The sequence below is a fragment of the Falco naumanni genome, chromosome 1, assembly GCF_017639655.2.
Source record: "Falco naumanni isolate bFalNau1 chromosome 1, bFalNau1.pat, whole genome shotgun sequence".
NCBI classification, from domain to species: Eukaryota; Metazoa; Chordata; class Aves; order Falconiformes; family Falconidae; genus Falco; species Falco naumanni.
Window position 1 is genome coordinate 84,140,572 of NC_054054.1, and position 18,714 is coordinate 84,159,285.

Genomic DNA, 18,714 nt, shown 5'->3' on the forward strand with positions numbered 1-18,714 from the left:
CAAATTCCTAACACATTTGCTAAGTATTTGCTGCACGTGTCTAAGCAATAGAGCCTACTGAATCAACTAGACAATTGGAAACTTCACCCAGGCGTCCTTGGAACCCTGTTCAGTAAATGTTAAAATGCTGTGGATTTAAACACACTTACATGTTTATTCACCATGTTCTGAAATTCATGAGCCAAGGTTCAAAGGGCCCATATAAACCACCCATTGAAATACTAGGTTGTCAGTGCTCTAAGGAATTGTTGCAGTGATGTTGTACTCAGTCTTGAACTTCTGTATATTTTATTTTTCTTTTCATAAATGAAGTCCACAGATAATATGAGACAAGAAAAAGAGAGGGTGGGAGTATGCAATTGCCCACATTTGAATAGTTCTGTTTATATAGCAATTATATATATGTGGTCTTGTAAGTAGAACTGGATGAAATTTTTTGACATGAACACTATTTTTGACAGATCATTTATTTTTTGTCTAGAGCCTGTTTCTTACAAAAAGGGATCTGCTTTTCATGAAAATGTAAATAAATTATTGGAAGTGGATTGCCTGAAAATTGGAGAGCTTTCATCAGAAGCTGTATTTTGGTACAAAACCACGACTTCATTCTTCATGGGGATTCTGCTTTGGGTGCTTTATACTTCCATTCTGCTGTGCAAAGTATCATTTCCCTTTCTCTGCATGGTACTGATGAATGCGGCTCTGAGGGTAGCCCGAGCAGGCAGATATCCTCTCCAAGGGCACTGTAACAGCCTTTAACCTAATGCACCAGACAGCACAACAGAAAAACCAGGCATGAATAGTTCTGCCACCCCTTGCAGAAAGGCAGGCAGAGGCACAGAAAACAATTAAAAAAAAAAGAAAAAAAAAAGAAGGGGATATTGACAATTCTAAAGAGACGTACGTATGCAGCAGCATCGGACCTGGGAGAACATCCCTAGGGGAGAACATTGTTGATGTGGAAATCCATGAACTCTTGACACCGGTTCAATGTGATAAGTGTTCTGATTCTCGCAGCTCCTTTTCATGAGATTGATTTCCTTTTCACTAAAAAAAAAAAAAAAAAAAGGGAAAAAAAAAAAAAGAAAAAGCATACGTTTTCCATTCATGAGGCACTGCAGTTTTTTAGAGTGCTGTTCACAACTGGAGAGTATGGCATACTGTCTGATTTCAGAGAAAGCCAAGGTGTCTCTAAGCAACGAATACTGAAAATAAGTGACCTTCCTCAGAAGTAACCTGCCACATAAATACTTGTGGTGAGCATTTCTACTGGCTAGAGCGCTGAGCTTGTATGATAACTATTTACCAAGGATGGTGACTTTTTCTTCTAAGTTATGCTAAACTCAAGCAAGAATCTCCTTGCTTAACAACTTCTCTTTGTTCCTTCATGTGGTCAAGTCTAGCTTTCTCCGCTTAGAGAACAGCAGCATGATTCAGACCTCATCAGCTTTGATGCACTTTGAACCTGTCCCAGCGCCTCCCTACTATTACCGATCCAGGTCATTTCCACACCTTTACCAATATCCAGCACTTCTCGATATATTTACACAGTTTGTGCATTTCTTGTGGGCATAAATGTCTTTATACATCCTCAATATTCTTATCATTGTGATTTTATTATAAGGTACAGAACTATGTTAATGATTTATGCACCTGGCTTGGGGAAGAATTACGATGTCTCACATGGATTTAATTTTGTTTCTGTGAGACATTCATAAGAACAAAATTGCAGGATATCTTGCATCTGACAGTGCTTTCTCTTGAACACATAAAGTATTGTAAGAAGGGGAATGCTGACAAATGGTTAGATGTTTACGGAGCAGACTGTCAGGTGGGTCTAATTTCCAGGAAGCATAGAAATGCAAGAAAGTTCTTAGGAACAAGCTGTGAGTTCTTGATTTTTCTTCTTGATCTTTGCTCAAAACAGGTTAGATTAATTCTGTCACTATTCTGCAGTATGCCAGCTGGAAGTAATCTCCAGAGACCGAAATCTGCAGAGATGAAAAAGCAATTTTATTCCAGTATTTCAGAGAAAGAAATTGAAAGAGAGAAGTCACAAAGAAAAAGCTTAAATTCTGGAATGTTAGCTTAAATGTGACAAAATGAACCTCTTCTTTGATATCTGTGAGCTATACAGTGATGTGTGGAGAAAAGGAACTTTGAATGCTGTGAATTAACTAAAACTGGGCTCGGATTACAAGTGTAGTTGAATTCTACACTAGTTTCAGCAAGAGCTTGAACACAAAGTCACAGTGATTGTGAAAGGCTGGTATGAACAATATTGCCGATTAGCTTGAGGTACACGTGTGCAGTTTAGCTACTTTCAGTGATGCAGGGGATTAGCAGTTGTAACAAGTTTATTTCAGGAATGAAATAACCATCCTGGAAAAACTTACAACCATGTGGTGCTCAGATGTCAGCCTGGCACTGACCTGTTAGCCTGCTGATAAATTGGCCCACCTGGAATGCCAATATTATTTGTGTTTTTATCACTCTGCTGTTATGTCTGTATCACAGCTGGCCCAAATTCATGCTTGCTTGCTGAGATTCATTTATGAGTTTGGTTTTAACTTGAGAAACAGTAGCACTTATTTGGAGTTTTGAATATTAGTGACCATCAACTGGTTTAAATGACTAAATAAGTTAATTAAAGGTAAAATGTGACTGAAGATGAGCAGAATGTTCCTGAAGGGACACGTTCAACCCTTGATTGCCTTTGTGAAGTTGCACAGATGTAATTACGGTCAGCACATGATCAGAATTTGGGAACTCAGCTGAGAAGTCTTTTCACAACTCTGATCAAATTTTACAATTGCATTCTCCCCAACAAAACGTGTCAGTCAGACATTCGGCATCGTGCAGATATTAACTAATTTGTGTACTCCTCCTCTGGAAAGCTCATTGCTCTGATCAAGCATCTCTTTCTGATGGGGGAAACTGAGGTAGAGTAAAAAAGTCCCTCACAGCAAATCATTGCTAAAGCTGCGCTCTTGGGGGTTCATGTCTGTCCTTGTCCTTCCCTGCTGCAGAGAACAGTGTTCCTTCCAGCTTTTGCTTAGTCTGATGCAGTCAGAACAAACCCGTACTGCCAGCTGCCCTGCAATGTTACAGTTAGGGAGACAACAGTGCATTAATGTAGCTGTTTTAGGAAAAATAAATAATCCATTTAGTTTGATGTGTTTACACTGGTTTATGTTTGCTGCTTCTGGAGAAAGTCTGAGTAGAGGGTATCCAGGGTGATATGCTCCCTGTAGTATATAGTACAACAGTCCTCCGCTGTGCCGCAGGCTGGAGCCTGGATAGGAAGAGCACGGGATGGGAGATGGGATGTTCCCTCAAGTAGCCATCCTCTGCTGGTGCAGAGCCTGCGGAGATCTCTGCCTGCAATGCCGCCTCCTGCAGCCAGCACCCAGTGGTACCTCTGGCTGGAGGGGAAATGGTGGAGAGGTCCCATTCCTGGGGTGGGAGGCACAGGTGACGGTCTGTAGGGGAGACATGAGCAATGCTCCTCTCGGGTAGACAGATGGAGGGATGTCACAAGGTGCTTTCTCGACAGCAGGAATCAAACCCAACATGAGCAAGCTGCATTTCAAAAGCACTCCAAAGAAAATTCAAATGCTATTATTTTATTTTGGGCAGCTTTACTTCTTCTCATCAGTCAGTGGGGCCCTATACTCCTGCCAGGAAACATGCCAGCCATCTGGCAGCTTTTATTTTTATAGTGATCCAACAACTACAAAGCATGCCAGGCTATTTGTACCATCTGCCACATAAATGTCATTTTAGCAAAAGGATGGTGGACACCTGGGGACCCCAAGTTCAAAAATCCCTTTAAAGGGGAAATCGTTGTTTCCCACAGCAAAATAGAGTTTGAGGTTTGGGTCCCCCTCCCCCAAGTAACCGATGCAGAACAAAACTATAATATTTATGTCTCCTAGACCATTCTCTTAAATTGTATTTGTTGGGTTTTTTTCTCCGTTTTCCCTCTTTCTGTCTTTTCCAGCTGCGAGGGTATAAAAATGACTACTATAAAGTTCACATGTGGATGGACATTTCCAGCGAAGTAATAGCGTCATACAATCTGTGGTAGAAATTGTTCAGGTTTTTAAACAGATTTTTTGCATTTATAAAGCTAGAAATGGCTTTGATTTTCATCCCGTTTGTAGCTCTTGTTCCATAATTCAGAAGGGAGGATCAATCAATATAGTTCAAGCTGCTCACCAATGGGCTTGAAAGCAGAGAAGCATTTATAAAGGGGAAAATAGTTAAAAACATCTGATCTTGCAGCTGGAGGTATAGAGACAACCCATAGCATCTTTAGAGAGCCCAGGATTTTGAAAAGGCCTGGTGACTTGGCTGTGAGGTTCTATTTAAAAAAGAAAAGACATCCTAAATTTCCGCTTTGCGACAATGTGTGTGGTTTTATTTTATTTTTCACTGTTATAGTTGAGTTTGTCTGCACGTTTTGACAATGTATGGCTGACTGAAAACAAAGTGCATCTCTTCATGTTTATAAAGTTTGTTTCCAGAATGTCCTACTATTGTGAAATGCTTTAAAAATATGGGGGATAGGTGTGTAATTTCTAAGTTTGGAGCACTGTTCTCCTAAATCTAATATTGCAGTTATTAATCAAACGTTGCACTCAGGGGGCATTAAAATAGCAGTCTGAAATGGTAACCTTTTTTCTTAAATTTTTCAGCCAGCTGAGGCTCAGATTATATACTCTAATAGGACAATGAAATGGAAATAATGTGGCATTCTCTGATTTCTACTGTTTTGTAATTTTAACATAATTACATTTCTCAGCATGCTTTTCATTGCTGGGAACATAAAGATAATAATGCCTTAGTCCAGTAATTTTTCTTTTGTGTTGCATATTTTAAAATTGGATAGGCATTGCAATTTTTTTGGTCCTTGTTTATTACCATTGACAGTTTATTTCACTGACGAGATCTCTACAGACAGTTTAGACAGCCCTTACCCATCAGATGAGCAAAGATAAATCAGCCTGCGTGTTTATTTTAGCATTGCTTTGCAAACTTTCCTTGCTCTTTCTCACTCTCTCTGCTTCCCCCTCCAATTCTATTGCACTGAAAGTTATCCCCATGGAGGAATACATCTTGCTGATCTCTTCACAGTATGATTGTGCATCATATTTCTTTTGTCCTTACTATGCTCATGCCCTTCTTTCCTGAAAATTGAGCACTAATCTCTTGATTTTTAACTCAGAACCATTGTTCATTGTTTTGCTATTCCATTCCTGTGCCAGTACAGCTCTGTTGATTTTGATGGGAGAAAATAGGAGACTTTCTGGTTCTGTCCTTAATCCCATAGAATTACATGGAAAAAACTGGACCAATGCTGACGGATACTAAACAATGCCTCAAATTCCTTAGAGAATTGTTTGGCAGTTACTGAATTTCACTCAGCAGAGGAGAACAAAAAATCACTTTTCGTTTTGGAAAAGGACAAATATTTAAGAGTGCCATAATGGTCAAAAGAATTCTTTTGTTTGAGGAGCATGAAACAGGACCCTATTTTAATTGGAATACTTAACAAAATAACATAGACTTCCTTTCTGTGGTGAAAATGAAAGCACTGAGCCATTTGGCAGCTAGGTCGTCTTGCTGACTAAAGGATTTCCCCATGCTGCATAAAAATGTTATGGTACTGCACCTTTATCCATCACTGTTCTCTGTTAAATATCTTCAACGGAGATACTTAAATTTAGTCATTCTGTATTCTTGAGTTCAGTCTGTGTCTGCATTGGCCTTTTTATGCCCTTTCTTCCCAAAGCATGGTGTAGGGGATATTCAGGACTGGGTATGTGTAGACTGCTGGCTGCAGTGCAGGCCACAGCTTAGCCACAGTCCTGAATCGAAATCGATGTTTCCGAGTCAAAGCCCAAGCCTGGGATAAGAGAGGCAGACATACTGATTTTCATTGAATTTTACTGGGAGCTGGGTATTTAATTATCCTCGCTGCTCTGCAGAATCTCAGACTTGAAGCCTGGCAGGAGATCATCATTTCTCTGCCGGCAAGAGCCTGCTGGACCCAGGCTGGGTTTCATTCTCCTCATAGCACTCTGATGGACTTCGGTTTTGCTGTTAGTTGGAGAGCAGGGTGAGTCTGCCTTTGCTGGAACAGAAAGTAGGGAACAGATGTGCAAGTCCTAGATGTATGGGCAAAAGTAGCTCCTTCAGTTTCACAGAGGGTAATCTGCTGTAAATAGAGCTTTTAGCATTTCTTGGGAAACACTGCAAGTCTTAGGCTTGAAATAAAAGGCAGAAAACACACCCTGCTTTGTGTTACACAGCGATGTGAGGAAGAACTTGCAGATACCTGCTTTTCTGATCCCCAGACTTCATTATAATCTGGTACCACTTCACAATTTGAGTCTTTCCTCCCTGCCATGGTTCCTTCAGGCTTCATTTGAACTAAAAACTTGCTGTGCAAGATTTGTAATGAGCAGATTACCTACTGTTTGATGACATCTTGCCCAGAACTATTTTAAAAGACGACGTGGGCTTTTAAAAATACTAATTAATACCTTGGCAGAGATATTTGGAAAATCTTGATTTTTTTTCCTGTCACAGTGAAAAGTTTTAAATAAGCAGCCATCAGGCTGGGCTGGCTGTAGGAAAACGTGCCTTTAATCCTGGAAAGCCCCCTCCCTCGCACTTCATTGCTGATCACTAGGGGCTGTGGACTTAATAGAGAACGGGAATTCGAAAGCAGTTCTGCTGGAAATGGCTGATAAAAGACGATTGTGCTGCTAAGCGTGACTCTTGGACGCCTTTTTTTCTCCAAACATGTGGTATCTGATACATTGTGGCTTGAGAAAAGAAGTCTCTGAATTAAGTTAGACTCTTTTTTTTTTTTTTCCCCCGAGTGGTGATTACACAGTGCCATTGAGGATGGCCCCACCAAAATTATTCTTGTGGTCTCAGCGAGTAGACTGAGCCTCCTGAAGTAAACACGGATCTTAATTTGAAAAAAACGTAATGTTATCATAATGATATGTCCCTAACAAAGTGCTTGGCAAGCTGAAGGAAAACAGAGATTTGTAGTGTTATTATTTAATATCTAAATAAGGGTCTCGCTGGACTAAAATTGAATTTCAGCAGCCTTTCTGGAGGCAATTAAAACCATTAGCTTCATCAGCCAAGGCCAGCGTTTTAACGTCTCTGAAACATTCAGGCTGCCAAAGTTAATTATTCATCCTTTTCTTAATTGGATTCGGATTGCATTTTAAAGGTACAGCTTTAATAGGGTTGGCTGAGCCTTAATTTTTCACCCCTACCTCTCCTCCCTTCCCTCCCCCCAAGAAATGTCTCATAAGATACTGTTCCAAGCCTTTGGCAGAAGGGTTTGAAAGTGGATTTCAGCCCCGGCCAGTGGCTGATGGCGTCATGGCAGATCTCAGTTGGTTTGATAAACAGGGTAAGAACCATACCTCATTGTAAAGTAACTCGTGGTGGGAATGTTTCTTTGAGATGGAAAGCTGACCAAAAAGGACACTAAAATATAGCTTGCTCTTATGGTTGGCCTTAGGACAAAATACAATTGACATGTCTTATATTTCCACCAGTAATCAAGTAACTTTGCTTTCATAAAATTTTATATGCTATATAAGCACGTGCAAAAATAATTATATTCTGTGTTCTGCCAGTAAGTAACGCTGAAATACAAATGATAGGTAGGATATAGCCCTTAGGTAGCAGGGCTCATTTTTTAAGACTGTAAAACACTCTTTGGTTCAAGAACTTTGCTTTTCAGGAAGGAGATTTCAAAAGTAGTTTAGACAATGAAATTACTGCTTTTGATGGCTAAATTGTGATGTAATTTGGTATATGGACAAACCCTTTCAGGATCAGCTATGAAAAACCTTGTTTTAAGTATTTGAACTCAGCGCTTCATCTGTTGTGTTGCCTCTAAAGGCAGACATAGAGGGATATTTTGCAGTATGTAAACCAGAATTTTTTAGCTTAGCACTTCCCCAAAATGTCCATTCCTCTGGAGAAAGGTATAAGCAGAAAACAAGCAATCAACTGCCTGAGAGATGAATAATAAGAAAAAAAGGACAGGAGTGCAAATTTCACCTGGAAGGGGACATGGAGCAGCGGGAGCCCTGTGTCACCCAGACAGATGCTCTGATCTGACCAGCTGCTATTTTGTGGTCCTGTAGCCCATTTAGCTTTTTGCCAGGTGGTTGTGCTGTGTTGTATATACAGTTGCTCATTAATGTTACATGAATAAGTAGGTTTTCTGTTCTAGATCAGTTTTTCATATATAGCCTGCTGAACAAGTCTTTCAGTGTCAACTGACCTTTTCCAGATACTTCAGAGATGAAAAGTACCATCCCATTCATTACTGTAATATATGAGCATCTTCCTATGCGGTATTTTTAACCAGAGGAGTTAGATGTCACTCATTTTCTTGTTATTAACAACATCATAAAGGAAAAATATGTATTTGGAGTCTGAACTGGGATCTTTGCGGGATCATTCCTGGGTCCATCCGGTTGCCTGTGAGTTTCCAAAATAAAAATGTTGAGCAATGTACTAACTTCTTATACGAGAGAGAACAGGGGTAAGACAATAGACTATGTATAACACTCAAATGAGTGTAACTACTTAAACCATCAGATATCTGTCCATGCTATTACCGACACTTGCAAGGTAAAGGGTGTTACAGCCCAAACTGAAAGGGTGAGAGTTTTATATGGAGTATGAATTTTTAATTTGACTCTGTCAAAGCTGATACTAAGAAACATCTGTCTTTTAGTGTTCATGATTACTAACACTCACGACTGTATGAGCTTGTTTCCTAACTTTTCAGCTTGCTGCAGAGTAAGAGAATGAGTGTATAAACTCAAAGAAGCAAAACCTTTTAGAAGAAAAGAATAATTTAATATAGAATGGGACAAGTATGAGATTCAGGCTCTTGGGACTACTTCATAGATTATTCAGTGTTTTATTTGGTAGTTTTTAATGCTGTTTTCTCTGGTAATAGCAGTAGAGTCTGATTAGCATTGTGCAGACAAGATCATCCCAAATTACTGTCTTGTATTTCACATCATGCATGAAAGCTGAAAATTTTCAAAAAGGCAAGCTGAGGTAAGATGAAATCAGCTTTTATCAGAGCATTGGAATTTATAGGAAATTGTTTCTTAATTCATGATGCATAATGCTTTGACAATCCAAGTATTTCTAAAAATCTGCACGTTTGCTATCTCTTACAGTGTGAAGACAGACACACACAACATCCAACTGTGCTGTAACAGCTGGGTTGTGAGAAGTTAGTAGAGAGCTGGTAATTTAAATACAGGTTCTCTTCTCTCCTGCACCATATACCTGTATTTAGAAATGAGGCTCTACACCCTGGAAGTCATTCCAGGCCTCCTTTTGATGCTGTATCCTTCCCCCTGCAATTCATATCACGCACAGAAAGGACCTCGTTTCATCGGCTGGAGCTGCTGTGAATGAACAGGGAGCGCTGCCTTGCATCCCTCCAACTTTGAGAACAGCTATCACAGGCTCCACCTTTTCCTTAATAAACAAAAAATGGTTCAAAACTACCTACAGGCTTTCTGTCCCTCACACTAGGCAAGATGAGAATGTGAACTGCAGCGATGTTGCTTTTGAAATAGTTGTTAACAGACTGACGTGGGTGTTGATTTAAGAGTGTCATTCTTAAAAGCATCGTCAAATTTCAGTTGTGATTGCTAGAGCAAGAGTGATTTCCAGTTCCTAGATGTGGGGATCTGTGCAGGTTATTTTAGGTTTCAATGAATCTTCTACATTTTGTTGATAATAGATATTATTTTTTTCCCTTTTCATTTCTAAATAATACAGGCTCCACCTGGGAGAACTTGATTCATGTCTTGTCTTGCCCTTCAGGGGTTTCTGGAGGAAGACTGAGCTAAAACCCAGAGAAGGACTTTCTTAGAGGCATGTTAGGCCTGACTGAAATCAGTTACAAAAAGATGTTTGTGTGATCGTTATCTTCTCTCTGATTATTATGGAAAAAAACAAAGGCTTTGATTTTTGCCCATTTCCACTAGATTGATCCTCTGTATCTTCTGTACTTGTATGTGATAGCAAGACATTACCTTTCTTTTGCAGATCTTATCCGCTTTGCCAAGCACAAACACTGTGATAGACCACTGTAAATCTAAATGAGCACCGAGCAGCTTTGACCTCTGTAGGGAACGTTTGCTGGCTGCCGGTGTTGGGAGTGAAAGGAGTGAAAGAAAGCTTTGAACTGCTGAGAAATACTGATTTCAGAGCAACTTGAAGCTAGAAAAGCTTCCTCTGCTCCCCTCCTCCCTCTGTAGAACTGCAAGCCACCTGTAGCTAGAGAAAGCGGTGTGTATTGGAGCAATCAGGAAATACGATCCATGCATTTTGGACATGAATATCCCTGATGAGGAAATCACTTCTGAACTGCCCAATTTACCATACAAGTTATTCCTACTTCAGGAGTAATCTGTGCAGAATGGCTATACGTGGCTTCTCTGGGGGATGAGGTACAATAGGAGCTCTTTTGTAGAAATTATATGGACCTTTTAAGCTGGTCCACCACACAGAACCCTTTTGGTTCTGTAATTGATGCTATCCAAGTCAGGGAAAAGAAATGTGACTTTGGCTGAAAGAGAAAAATATACTAAAGGGCTGTATCATATTTCCTAGGAACTGAAACGCCATAGCAACAGTTGTCTTTCAGTGCTACTGCTGCATCGCTTAATAGTTCTGTTTGCTATGCGAGCCACAATCTATTCTGCTGTAACACTTGCTGCACATCAGCTGATACTGTTGGCAGATAATTACGAGAAAAATGTGCATATACATCACATCAGTTTTGTCTGTATTTAAAATTATTTCTTTTTCTCATAACCACATGGCATATTATTTCTGTCCTTTAAAAGGAATTTAACGGGAAGTTTATTGGTAGAACTGGTTGGGTTTGAGAACGTCTAATGAAATTCTTTGGGGGAGAATTTTTATTGTGTATGTGTAAAATAATAGAAAATCCCAAACTGTGAGAAAGGATTATTTTTTATTAGATTGAGTTACTGTTCCAAAAAAATTGGAAAATATATTTTTCCTTTCAGTATTTTTCAGAATAAATAAATATTTTGAATGAGTTTCCACCAAGGGATTTAATTCATAGTGAATAGACATTAAAATAAAACCACAGTATTTCAAGCATCAAAATTAAACTTTTTGATTGACCACATTTATTCCCTCCCCCCCCCCCCCCCCCCCCCAAGATGTTCCATTTATGAAAATGTCAACTCTATCCAAATTCAACTCAGGAAAAATGTCTGAAAATTCTTCTGAGATGAGAAAACTTTTTCCTGCCTAGCTGTGTTCTACTTATTATATATTAATATTGCCTGGCTGCCTGTGTCGGGTGTGGCTTTTTTGTCATTCTTTCTGAGAACTGGCATGGAAAACTGAAGCATGCTTTCTGATTAATTTTGGATGAATGGTCAAAACACACTGTCCCTCGCCTGTTGAATTGGTTTTAGCATAGATTCTAGTGGTGGGCACTATAGAGTTACAGATTAAATGTTCATGAAAATGGAATTACTTCTACGAAAGGTGCCTGTAGATAAAACCAGAGGCTGAGATGAGAGGCTGAGGCTGACTGCTCATGCTGGGTCTTTTCTGTGGTTTTCCGTTCTGTAGATCTCAGTCCAGCTTCTTCAATGGGCACTAAAAATGTGACACATTAAACAGAACAAGTGGGCTATAAATGGCCAGTAATTTATGGGTTATCTTGGTTTGTCAGTTCTCAGTGCTGTGAAGCACTTCAGGTATTTACACAATGATGTAAATTATTGCAGCGTGTGGGCATGAGCAAAGTGCCCTGCGAGCTGTGAAAGATCCTGTTGCTGACACTGTGCAGCCCAGTAAACTGCTCTGATCTCGGGCTTGACGATATTGCAGCAGCAGAGAAACTAACTTACTCTGAGGAAGTACTGCTTCAGGAAATAAAAGAGGGTTCCTTTTTATTTCTGTGTATTTTATATCCACTGCTCAAAATGCAATGAGCATGTGGATGCCCTGGCTGTGTGGCTGAGTTTTGAGCTGGCTTTTCATTTCATGTGTTAGAAATGGCATTGAATGGTTGTGAACATCAGTTTATATATGGTCAGATGGAGCAGGAAACACTATGTACAGGGGGGCTGACCTGTGGTTCTGTAGTGCAATCAATTAATAGTTCTTGTTTTTTTCTTTGTGTGCAGCTAACAAGAGGACACCAGGTGGCCCTCTCCTCCATCACTTACATTGGCTGTGCTCTGTCCATCTTCTGCTTGACGATCACACTGGTCACATTTGCTGTATTGTCGTGAGTAATTTTAACTTAATACCCGCTGAGCAGCTATGATGCAGAAAGCCAAGCAGTGCATTTCAGGCCAGTGGTTAGGATCCCTTCAGGTTCCCAGGATAAAACAAAGGCTATTAATTCTACAACCTTCCTTAATTAGATTCTGCACACGTATTTGTAACAGTTGGTTGGTTATTTCTGAATTACTTTCATTTCCTGAAATGGGGTGGTCTTTATATACCAAGCTGTTTCCATCCTGTGAGGGTGTTTCAGATTTTTTTTAAACTCTCCATGCTTTGCTAGTTCAGGAATCTTGCAAGGAAGCTGTAGGAGGGCTTGATCTGGAGCTCAAAGCAAGTACAATATGAACAAAGACTGCAGGGTCAACCCCTCTTCCCCCACTACATACATCTTTGGATTGCTTGGAGTGTACCATCAGTACTTTCTGCTTTTTAGCTCTCTTGTCTGTAAGGCAGTGTGTTTATAAAGGTGTCTCCAGAAAGGAAGGCTTGGTCAACATTAACTGCCTCACTTTTGTTTCATACAGCTTATAAACAATTACATCATATAACCCACATTTATTTTCAAGTATCCTGCTGTTCTGTTAGGCTAGTTTTCTAAAGTGTTGCTTTAGTAGGGTGAAGGATGCCATAAGGCAGTGTGAAATTCAGTCCATGGCTCGTGTTTAAACGCTCTGGATCTCTGCAGCCTGCTGCAGTAACACGGCAGCTCCTTCAAGGGCTGCCATGGGGCACTTAGGGTCTTTGTGCCTGTTATATTCTGGAAGTGACAACTGAGTTGGAAGCCCATCTGGGCTTGATGTAAACGTTTCTGAAAAAGCTTTCATAGAGGTTTCTCTCTAAATAAAAAATAGAAAACCTGACCGAGGGTGAAGCGTAACTTGTCTGAGGTTGTGCAGTAGATTGGGAGCACAGCAAGGAATAGGATTCTTCTCCTCCTCCACACACGAAACCATGTTCTTCCTACTCAAGAGTTCAATTTTTGATTTCTGTGCCTAAGCATGTCTTTTGGACATCCTGTTAAGAGGCCAGTTTCTAGGAAAAGGGACTTGCTGAAAACCCAGTAAACTGACAGCAATGTTTGTTTGTTCCAAACCCCGTGTTATTTCCAAGTCTCAATCAAGATCTGTGTTGGTCATACTTGGATTAAGTGTGCAACGCGTGGCAAAATCACTCTAAAGAAGTCCAGCGCCTGCCTATCATCTGGCTTTGCACTGCTGGGGTGTTTAGGCTAAGGGACATGATCTGCTGCATTGTTGTCTGAGTGCAAAACTGGGTGTTCTAGTGTTCAAAAAGGAAAAAGGAGCAAGAGGAGATGGTATTGCTGCAGCAGGGCTGAAAACTCCTCGAGAAGCGAGGCAAACAGGAGGTGTGGAAAGAGAGCTTGGACCCAGCTGACTGTCACAGGTTTAAGCACTCCACCTACATACAAGATCATTCAAACTGCAATTAAAAATAATTTGATTAGGTTTTCACTGGAGAGCAGGGCCTCATTAAGCAGCTGAAGTGGAATTTTGCAATGTAGTGTTAGATGACCATGAGGTAAGTGGAGAAGAATCTGGCAAGTTCTTTGCTACTCTGTGTACTGGCAGCAACGGCCACTTCCCAGGGGGGCAGTCCCGATTGCCTGCGGGGTAATGACATTCCAGTCTGCACCCGCATGAAGTTCCTTGTTAGAAAGCCACCAGGCAGTGAACCTGTCTCTTCAAATTACTTTTAGGACATCAATACTTCTGGTTGCCTCCCTCTTCACTTCCTTCTAATCGAGCACTGGCTACAACAGTGCTGGAAAAGCAGGGCTGAGAGCAAGCCATCATCTGTGTCGTCCACTCTGTGTCACCCTGCTGCCAGGGGCACGCACGATGTGTCACCAGTGGCTGTGAAAGACATCACCAGCCACAGTGATATGACAAAAAGACGGGAAGGTGTACTGTTGTGTGGAGGAAGCATTGCCATTCACAGAGCCAAATGGCCCAGGGCTCGTGAAATGATGAAAAGTGACAGTAGGGGCTGGCAGGCAATATGGCTTACAATAGAAAACCCATTAATCACCAGTACCCTTCTTCTTTTAAAGAGAAGAATAAAATTATGCTAAAGGCCTGAAATGTTCAGATAAATGTTTTTGCTTGTTTTCTACTTCCTATTTCTGGATGGAGGTCAGAAGACTCCCGGGAAAGCAAGTTCTTGGTCAGATTTCCAGCCAGTTTTTGCAAAGCCAACACAGATAATGTTGAAATGATGCTGTAATCAAGGCTGGGTCTTGTGAAGATAGGCACTGCCCATCCATCTAAGCAGCTGTAGTTCATGTGCTCAAAAGCTGGTAATAGTAAAGTCAAAATTGTAACCAGTGCCTTTTCACGTTCCCTTATTTGTAACACAGGCAAATACCAACAAAATAAAACCAGAAACTCGGTGGCACGGTGTGGGCTAGATGGTGCAAGGCGCAGTATGCTTTCTGTGAGGTGGAGGTCTGACTTCCTTGAGGGCACAGCACTATTCAGGATCAAGCCCTTTGTTAATATTCTATCACAAGTCATCAGCAGAGCTAGTTAATGTGCAAATCAGTCTTCCTGCTGCCTTCAGGACAGCAGCAGAGTATCAAAAAAACCAGCTAGGTACCACTCCATCCTGGTGGAAGGAATGCTTGAAAGAGATCATGATGATCCCAGCAAAATGAATGACCAAAAGCCAATCAAAATGCTTGCAGATAAATCATAAGCCCATGCTTCTTGGAATACTGCTTTATTCATGTGTCTTTCTACCTTCTTCCAGGTCTGTCAGCACCATCCGCAACCAGCGCTATCATATCCATGCCAATCTGTCCTTTGCTGTCTTGGTGGCTCAGATCCTGCTTCTCATCAGCTTTCAGTTCAGCCCTGGAATGGTAAGTCCTAAAAAGCGTGATTGTGTTTTTTGCAGGGCACCTCCATGGAATGAATGCCATGTGCCACAAGCAAGAAAGCATCGTGCATGTGGCACCTCCTATTTTCAACATGCCTTAGCCAAAAATGACATCCTACAACACTGCATAAAGCTGCCTCTGCATCCACATAGTGTTATCATAGTATCTGGCCATGTCAAGATATTTGCAAAACTGAAAGATATGCACCCATCAAATGGAAAAATTACCAGAGTAGTGGAGTACATTTTGGTTGTGTGTTCAGATGGCATGGCTGACTTCTGCCTGATGTGGCTTGTGCTTTCTCTTATCCATTCTCTGTATTGAAAACTGTAGGAATTCTGGACTGGAGAAAAAGGTTTGAATTTTGTATTTAGGTAAGGTATTTGTATTTCTGTTAGGATTTTGAGTTGTTTCTTTTTTTGGAGGGGGGGGGGGTGGGGGTGCTTTTTTTAATTGTCTGTTCTCCGCTGTGGTGAAGTGTGCTGGGTTTTGTTTCCACATTAAAAAGTCATCTTATTCTTGTGGAAGCCAATAAGCTTCCTGATGGTCCCGTGGCATTTCTTCTGCTTTCTTGGAGAGCTAAGCAGAAGGTCTTTGGCTTTTGCTCATAAAATTTTATTTGCATGGTAGAATATGCTGGTTTTATGAACAGCAGATTTATTGACCATGATCTCAACTCTGGAGATTTAGAAGATTCTGAAGTATCACTTATGTTTATTTTGCCTGAGTAATAATCAGTGAGAAAGGTATAGCAAATATGAGGTGACAGAGAGCATTACCTCTAAATATCGCTGTGTAACAGTTTAGTCTGAGATACTTGGTATTGTAAAACACGTATATACTTGTCTAGGCATCTAAGGCAAATGACAAACACCTTCATACTGCTTAAATGGTACTGAAGGTCTCTGCATGTACAGGTTTTTTCTGCCTGGTCACGTAGATTGGATCTTGAAATTACATATTGATTTCATGGATCTGCTACTACAGGTGGGAATTCCTTATGCAGAGTACCAGGATCTGCACCATTAGAACTGGCATCTAAAACAGCTGCATTAGATTAAGACAAATATGCCAAGTTAACAATATTACACACAAGTAAAACAGATTTGTTTCCACTGTTGTGTTTAAAAAATGCTGTTTAAAGTAACGTAAGGTCCGTTGATAGGAAGTCCCACCTGCAAGAAGCAGAAACAAAACCTGGTTTAAAAATAATCTTCCAGTGTACTCTGTTTTTGTAATGGTCAGAACTTGCCTACTTTGATGACCAGCTGTTGCTCCACAGTACTTTTCACAAGCAGTGAGTAGTTTCTATTAATACTTTATTCTTTTTCTTCTCGGTGCAAGTAAATACAAGGTTTGCACACTCTTCATTTTGCCAATACAACAGCTTATGTATTCCACTCAAATGGGATCCCTTGAACTTCTGTTAAGTTTATAAATAATAATCACATCTGTTATACATAGGCTATTATTACCTGAGGATCTAAAAAGCACTTTGTAAAACTGAGTTCATACTCTTTTGCTGCTTAACATTCAGGTTAAGTCCTGAATGAGTAAGATAATGTGGAAGGGAGAAAATGGTAGGGAATGGTTTAGAAAGGAAATGAAATGAAGACAGTGGAAAGCAGCAAAAGATTTAACCTGAAACTGAAGACTATGGAAATAAGGCGTTAAAAGAATCCTAAACACAGCCTCCTCACACCTTATCAAGGCCAGCATCACCTCCAGTCCTTTTAAAATGCTGTGAAATACTAGTTGCATTTCCTGGTTTTAGCTGGATGTAGGTAGAGCCCGTGTTCTCCAGAGACCTGTCGCAGTGCCCACCTACATGCATACTGGGCCTCGCCTACACATGGGTGCCTTGCTTGTTTTGCTAAGCTTGTGAAACGCTCACATAGGCTTAAGTTGCAGTTTAATAGGTGCCCATTTTCATTCCTTTTAAACCTATTGAAAACTTCAGTTAAATTGAAAGTAGCACACAGAAGCCAAGAGCTGTTTTATACCGTGGGCTTTCCAAAGTGAAACACTTCACAGAATCCATGGATATTTCAGCCCTATCCCCTCTAACAGCAGTACTTGTAGGGCACAATATGGTAAAGTCTTACAGTTGAAAAAAATCATGTACATACCGTCTGCTATGGGTCAGCTAAGCTAATGCAACAAAGGGAACTAATGATTAACCTCTGAAGACCACTGTGGCAGCAAGCTGGTTCCTACTGGTAATGCTTCCTCAGCACACAGACTCCACCTGCCTGGATACCTTGCTGTGACTTGCCCAGGTGAGGAAGGGAAACCATGAAGAAAAAGAAAAAAAAATCTTCCCATTTACATGGACTGTATGCAGGCAACCCCACTGAAATTCTGTAGGTGTCATGGAAAGGGTGTTACAACTACAGAGCAGAATGACTACAATCGTTATGCTACAAGATGCAAAGCTGAGATATAGCTGGGACTCATTCCAAGAGTGTGTTTAAAGTGTACCTTAACTGAAAGCAAACCAAACAAGGTTAGCTTGTGGGAAAATCGTTGGCAGTCACATCTGTTCAATTACTGTATGATGAGCAAAACCACCTGTGGTAAGACATCCTCAAAAAGCAATTAGTGGTGAAAGGAGAATGTGCTGTGAGGAGTGGGGAAGAAGAAAGAATTAGGTTTTCCTGTTTTTGTAAGGTCGGCTGATAAGACACTTAAAGAAAAATGTAAGGAACTCTTTGAGGAGCAACTTAAGGAAAAGCCAGGTCTTAAGCCCAGACTGCATTTCCTGTAGCCCCCAGCGGGCTGTAAGCACCGAGGCAGGTGTGAACAGGACTCGAGAGGATGTTTTTACTTCGTGCTGCACTGCCTTAGTCATGGCATTCCTTTTTTTAGGGGCAGCATTTGTTTCACTTCAAAACATGTTATAGTTTAAATTGAAACAGATAGTCCAGTTTACACCAGGTGGGCTCACTTTCTAGGTGGTATTTTTCTGTTGCTTAAACTTTCATAGTGGCTCCTATTTCCAGAACCTTGATAGCACGTAGTGAGTAAAGGACTATTGAGGAGAATTCAAATAGTCTGTAAACACCCTACAGAGAAGGCTTCCAGTTCTTTGCCTGAATCACTAGACGTGTTCTTGGCAAACATGACTTTGTATACAGCTGGTACATCAGCTATAGGAAACTGAGAATTCCAACAGGTAGGCAAACCAGATGCCCACCACAGAGCAGTTAGGGCGGGAGCCAGTGATAGCTTGCTGTAATTTTTTGAAACGGCTGTATTGGTATCACTGATGGAGGATCATATGAGACTTTTATAGGACTTCTAACCAGGACATAACCTGGAATACAATGCAATTTATTTTATGTGTTACCCTATTTTTGATATGAAGAACAGCACAGCAGGAAAGCCACATGGTGAAGTGTAACTAAAGAGCAGGTTCAACATGGCACCTTATTTTAAAATTTCCATGTTTC

At 40.6% G+C, this 18,714-nt stretch overlaps 1 protein-coding gene across 3 annotated transcripts in view; it reads left to right on the plus strand.

Annotated features, from left to right (window-relative positions):
- The window catches only part of ADGRD1 (adhesion G protein-coupled receptor D1), a 160,404-nt gene that overhangs the window by 94,739 nt on the left and 46,951 nt on the right, over positions 1-18,714 (plus strand). For all 3 annotated transcript variants that reach the window (XM_040601951.1, XM_040601944.1, XM_040601961.1), the window contains 2 exons: positions 12,258-12,361; positions 15,133-15,244. In XM_040601951.1, the coding sequence (XP_040457885.1) occupies positions 12,258-12,361; positions 15,133-15,244 (216 nt within the window). The remainder of the gene's footprint in view (positions 1-12,257; positions 12,362-15,132; positions 15,245-18,714) is intronic.